This window comes from Symsagittifera roscoffensis, chromosome 1 (assembly GCF_963678635.1).
Source record: "Symsagittifera roscoffensis chromosome 1, txSymRosc1.1, whole genome shotgun sequence".
In the NCBI taxonomy this organism is placed as follows: domain Eukaryota; kingdom Metazoa; phylum Xenacoelomorpha; order Acoela; family Convolutidae; genus Symsagittifera; species Symsagittifera roscoffensis.
This window is the reverse complement of record NC_087062.1, coordinates 63,432,608-63,438,468: the sequence shown is the minus strand read 5'-3', so window position 1 is coordinate 63,438,468 and position 5,861 is coordinate 63,432,608. Positions and strand designations below refer to the sequence as shown.

General features: G+C 37.0%; 1 protein-coding gene across 1 annotated transcript; it reads left to right on the top strand.

Annotated features, from left to right (window-relative positions):
• The first annotated feature begins 547 nt into the window (after window positions 1–547).
• On the top strand, window positions 548–5,575 carry LOC134847430 (RNA polymerase II subunit A C-terminal domain phosphatase-like). Its single transcript, XM_063864555.1, has 5 exons — window positions 548–846; window positions 1,081–1,225; window positions 1,390–1,857; window positions 1,932–2,626; window positions 4,534–5,575. The coding sequence occupies exons 1-5, from the start codon at window positions 587–589 to the stop codon at window positions 5,522–5,524; spliced, it is 2,559 nt and encodes an 852-aa protein (XP_063720625.1). The 5' UTR covers window positions 548–586; the 3' UTR covers window positions 5,525–5,575.
• Window positions 5,576–5,861: the final 286 nt, after the last annotated feature.

Here is a 5,861-nt window from a genome sequence, read left to right as displayed (position 1 = left end):
AAGGGAAACGCGATTTTTTTGGTCAACATTTTCCAAAAAGTGCCTAAAAACCCTTTTTTTTGGCCTGTTTTTTCAACAATTTTAGTGCTTTGGGAGAGCTCGGAAAATCAATTTAGTCAACCTAAAAAAAGTCGACAAAATTTTCCAAATTATTTGAAAATCCGCGCTCCTCGAGAAAATCATAGATCTGACCCTCAATATAACATTAATTTGTTTATAGATACCGATATTTCTTGCATTTTTCCTAATTCAGCTACCCTTAAATAATTTTAAGGTTTAAAGTTTAGAATTTTTTCTTATATCAGTTTGGTCTAATCATTCTGCGCTACTTGCGTAACGACCGGCTTTCCTTATTTCATAATTGCTTTAAGGCTGGAATTAGATTTTATTCAAAGTTATTTTGAGATGCTGTCCTTCAAATAAAGATGAAATTGGCTATATTTTGCCGCAGAACTTACGGTTTCTTTTTCTGTAAAATTTCCATGATCCTATTTTCGTAAAAAGAATATTAAAAGTTTTATGCTGTTTGCAAGTGTGGCAATTTTAGGTGTCATGTTACTGGTAAGATGCAGCTAATTAATTACAAATGGAAGAGACTGAAGAAACCCCATGTGAAATTCTTTTTCCACAGAAAGGATCTGTCTTCAAGCTAAAAGTCAAAAGTGGGTCAAGAGTTCAAAAGGGATCCGTTTTGTGTCTGTATAGAACTGAAGATAATTCTAAGTTCATTGAAAAGCTGCGGGCCACAAAAAACGGTATCGTGAAAGACTTGGCTGTGGCGAACGGACAACATCTGGAGGCCGATAGTTTAATGATGTGTATAGAGCCAGAGACATGTCATCACCCGTGAGTAGGATTCCACAAAGTTTTTTTCGCCTTTCATTTGTAGGGCGACGAAAGGTACTTTTTGGTTCGTTTAGTAGCCAAATTGATGGAGGAGGGAGTTTACCATCTCAATCACATACTGAGCTTCCTTAATAAACCTTTAAGATTCTGTGTATGCTCAAGATGCATGCTTTTTTCAAAATCCCGGAGCGTGTAAACGTTTTAGAAGCAAGGTTTCATTGAAAGTTGTTTTAGGATCGTGGTGAAAATGATATGCGCGGACTGCGGGAAGGATCTCAAACCCCAGTACATGGACTCGGAGGTTAAGGGAATCTGTTCTAAGAGTGCAAATCTGGCCTCTGCATCTGTCTCTATGATTCACAACGTGCCAGAACTCATGGTAAAATAGCAAATTATCACCCTTTTGTTTATCACTCAATATTGAGTGTCTGTTTTGTGTTTCAAACACGTTTTTATAGCTTTTGTTTGAGTGTGTTCCAAGGCTTTAACCTGAGGCTGAATTTCAATATTTACGTGTGTACTTTTGACGCTGGTTAACTTCAGGTTTCATCAGACATTGCTCAGGACATTGCCAGCAAGGATGTGAGCAATTTGCTGGAAGCTCGCAAACTGGTGCTAATCGTAGACCTAGATCAGACTCTAATTCACACTACAAATGATGATGTACCTTCAAACCTCAAAGACGTGCATCATTTCCAGCTACAGAAAAACGGTGCCTGGTACCACACTAAACTACGACCAGGCACCAATGAGTTCCTAGAAGAGATCTCGAAGTACTTCGAGCTGCATATAATCACGTTTGGAGTCCGACTTTATGCGCATATCATAGCGTCTATTTTGGATCCCGAGGAAAAATTTTTCCATCACAGAATAATGGCGAGAGATGAAATTCACCTGTTTGGCAGCGACAAAACAGCAAATATTTCATCGCTTTTCCCAGTGGGAGACGAAATGGTCTGCATTATTGATGATAGAGATGATGTGTGGAGGTACAATGAAAATGTGATTAAGGTTTGTGTCTCCTGAAATATTTATAAAAGTGAAAATTCAATGATTTTTATCCTCATGAAATTTCTATACTTTAGGTTCCGGCTTACAAGTTTTTTCCTTCGACTGGAGATATAAACGATCCAAAGGGCAGACCAAAACAGACACCAGAAACTCAGAAATCAAAATCAACCGCACATTCAGACATCAGGAAAGAAAATAATGACAACGAAAAGCCATTAAAAAAAGACAGTGACGAAACTCAAAATAATCAGCAATCCGGGCAATTAATTACGGAAAAAATTGTGACGGAAAGCTTGGGTAGTTGCGCTGGGGACATTTCTAAAGCGCCACGAAGTGGCGAGGATCACGAAGTTCAGTCAAGTGCAAAAAGAGTGCGATTTAGTCTCCCTGCGGATAAATCGGAAGTCAGTTTAGAGACCCATGAAAGAGAATCAGCAGCTACAGAAACAGCTTTTACTGGGGATATTTGCTCAGAAAGTTCGAAAGCTGACACTGAAAAGTTGAAAGAAAATCATGATTCTAATTTGATGGTAGATTTCACGAGTAGTACAACTGAGATGGCTCAGTCTGCGAATCCAACCAAACCCGAGGAATCAACGAGTCAGTCGCCTAAGAGAAAAAGAAGATCTTTTCTGGACGATGATGATGAAACTTGTATGATGATGAAAAATGGATGCAGTGAGGATGCAATGGTATTTCATGTGACTCCATCAGAATTGAAGTCAGCAGTCAAGGAAGATAAAAATGATACACCGGAGCATCGTGAAAGGTACGAATTTCAATTTAAACAATTGACAGTTGTCTGAACCACAAAGGAAATCAAATTATATCTATCACGTAAGGCTATAGAAAGAGATTTACTGTTTTGTTGATATAGCAGTTCAAATTTGTCTTTAAGGGTAGAAAACTATATATTTCTGTTCAAAATTTTAATAAGAAGATAGAAGAATAAATGCAAAAGAAGATAAATTATTTGGAAAAGTATCTGTCTGCTGAAAATTTATTGCGATAGAAGGTATACTTTTTAAAGAAGATTTTTTTTTTTGAAATTGTTGTGTTAGTAGATATCTGCAGGTTTCATTTAACTACACTCGTCAGAAATAAGGATGTTGCAGCCGTGCACTATAATGTTTTACCGAACGCGAAATTGGGTTCGCCTTCAATATTAGTAGTCACCTGGATCTTTTACATCTAAATCAGTGTATTGTCGTCTAATTAAAAAACCGTGTGTTCGTTCCAGCTTTTTCAAATGATTTAGTTTTTGTCCCCTATTTTATTTCTTTGCTAACAAAATTTTTCAGTTTTCCAATATCATCTGGGTTAACCATTTGACATATACATTTCTGCCATTGTCACTTTTACATAGTATGGAAACAGCACAGTTGTTGGTAACAGCAATCATGTTTATAGATTTTACAGTTTTTTCAGAAAGGCATCTATATTTTTTGAACCCATAACTTTTTCGAATCAAAATGCTTACCTCTATCTTTTAAATGACGTCTTCCACCATACGCTATGTTTTTATGATGAAAGTATATGAACTTCACTATAACTGACTGTATTATAGCGTTATTGGGGTTTTTAGGTCTTGGGAAAATTTGAAAAGCTTTCAAATCATTGCCCGCAATTTTACACTTTAATCCATTGCACAAAAATTTACAATGTCTTCCAACAGTTTCCCAATATCTCTAGCGTCAAAAGGGGGTTATCAATAATATTGAGTCTTTGCTTGTTCCCTTAACCTTCTTTCTAAACGTTGACAGAAGTTCAAGATTTCCGCCATATTTTTCTCATTTTTGCCCCCTTGTTGTGCCATATCTGCTTAGCCACCGCTCGCACTGCCTTCTCGGTAGCTACATCGGGAATCGAGTTAATAAGGTTCTCGATATTAGTTGAGGTTTCCATAATTCAAATCTTAAGAAAACACTTTTTCTGTTAAATAGTGTTTTAGGAATCTGAGATTTTTCCGGTTAACAACTTGTCTTAGAGAATTGGTATTTTATTTGGCACCTTGGTTTGTAATAAATTCGGCCCTTTATAGCCTAGAGGTATCGCCCAGGAATAGACAAATGTCTGTTGTTTGAGCCTGAGCGGAATCTGTGCAAGTAACTGGGTTCAAATGGTTTTGGCTTATATCATATTGATTTAGCTGCCTCTTATTACGTCGTAACTAGATTATATACTTTTATGTGCTTCGGGGATGACATAAGACGCGGAAATTTAACAGTTCTCATAGCTCCAAAATTGTTTCTGACTTTTTTCTGGCTCAACGAGCGTCGACTCAAGCATTTTCTGCTTAATTACCACTCGATAGTCTTGGTTTTAGTGCTTATACAACGCTTGCGATCCTGTTTCTCAACAAGTTTTTTCAAGTTTTTGGGCGATGTTGTTTTTCGACTCTAGCTTTCCTCTGAGTTTATTTTGGCTGGCTGCTATGCTATCTTTGTGTTTTATTGGAAGTGAGGTAAAGTTGGCTCCTGCTAAATCGATGAGCAGCGAAAAGCAACCATGAAACAGCTATTTGAATACAACTGTTTTAATGCATAATCAGTTCGGAGAAACGGGATACATATTCTAACATACAATTATCAGTCATTGGTAATTTCTTAAATTTCAATTTGAGTCAAATAACTGTCTCCTGAATCAGATTCTAATCAATAAGTTATTTTGTTCAAGATCCGCTAAGCTTGCTGCTGGGAAAGGAGTTTTGAAGTCATGTCTCATAGACATGAATTTCGAGATGCCTTCGAATTCTGACGAGAATGAGGAGATAGTTTGGGAAGACGATGACGAGTTTTTGCCCTTCCTCAAAAACATTCTGCTTAAAGTTCATCACAAATTTTACGAAAGATACGAAAATAATTGCAAAAGTTGTTTTAATGGTCCACCTAATATTCCAAACGTGAAAGATATCATTAACGAGACGAAACGCGAAGTAATAGAAAACTGTACATTAGTATTCAGTGCTGTTGTTCCGACTAATTTTCCGATAGGCAACAGTCGGGAATACTTAGAGGCGAAGTCTCTTGGTGCTACTGTGATGGAGACTATGGACCTGAGTAAGTGTACTCATGTTGTTGCAGCTAGACAAGGGACCCACAAAGTACACCAAGCTAGAAAATCGAGTCGCAACATCAAAATTGTGAACCCTGATTGGTTGTGGTCTTGTTCACAAAAGTGGGTCAAAGTTGACGAGAAAGAGTTCAATCTTGAAAATTTTGACCACACGAAATCTCTGAAAACGTCATGGTACCCTAGTCCTCGAAACAACTTCAAAGAAGCTAAGCCGGAACAAACAAACGAATCGGTAGCATTAAGTGACGTGCATTCAATAATTGGGTCAGAAAATGCATGCAACAATGTGAGCGTGCCAGAAAAAACTGAAGATATTACATCAGAGAAAAAAATCACTGGCGAACATATGGATACTACAGGTTCCAGAGCTTTGAAAAACGGTGCTACAGGTTGTGATACTGAACAAGAGATTGAAACAGAAAGCAAAAATGATGATGAAGAAATGGACGACAAACAAGCAAGTTCATCACCTTCAATTGAATCAGACACGACAGAGTCGGACATGAACTCGGAAAATGGCGATTGTTATCAATATGAAATTGATTTAATCGAGTCAACTCTGCTTTCTAATATAACTAATGAACCCAGTTAGTTATCCAGCCTAATTTAAATGGATGGTGTTAAATTAATTTATTTGTGTAAATTACTTTTTCATAAGGATAGTTGTACCAAAATTTGAAAAAAGTTTGATCATTGAAAAGATTTCCCTTGTTTTTTTTGTTTACTACTGGTTTGAGCCAAAATATACCACCTTCGGGCATTAAAAGTTAAATCAGGTTTCCCAGAGGCAGAACGATATTAAAACAAAGTAGATCAAGGAGAGCCGATTGCCGTGGAAGTAGCAGAGAAAGGCTCGACTACGAAAATATTTGAAAAAAAAAGCATTTTCATATTTTTTTGCAAATTGTGAAGTTTTTGTTCTTACGGCT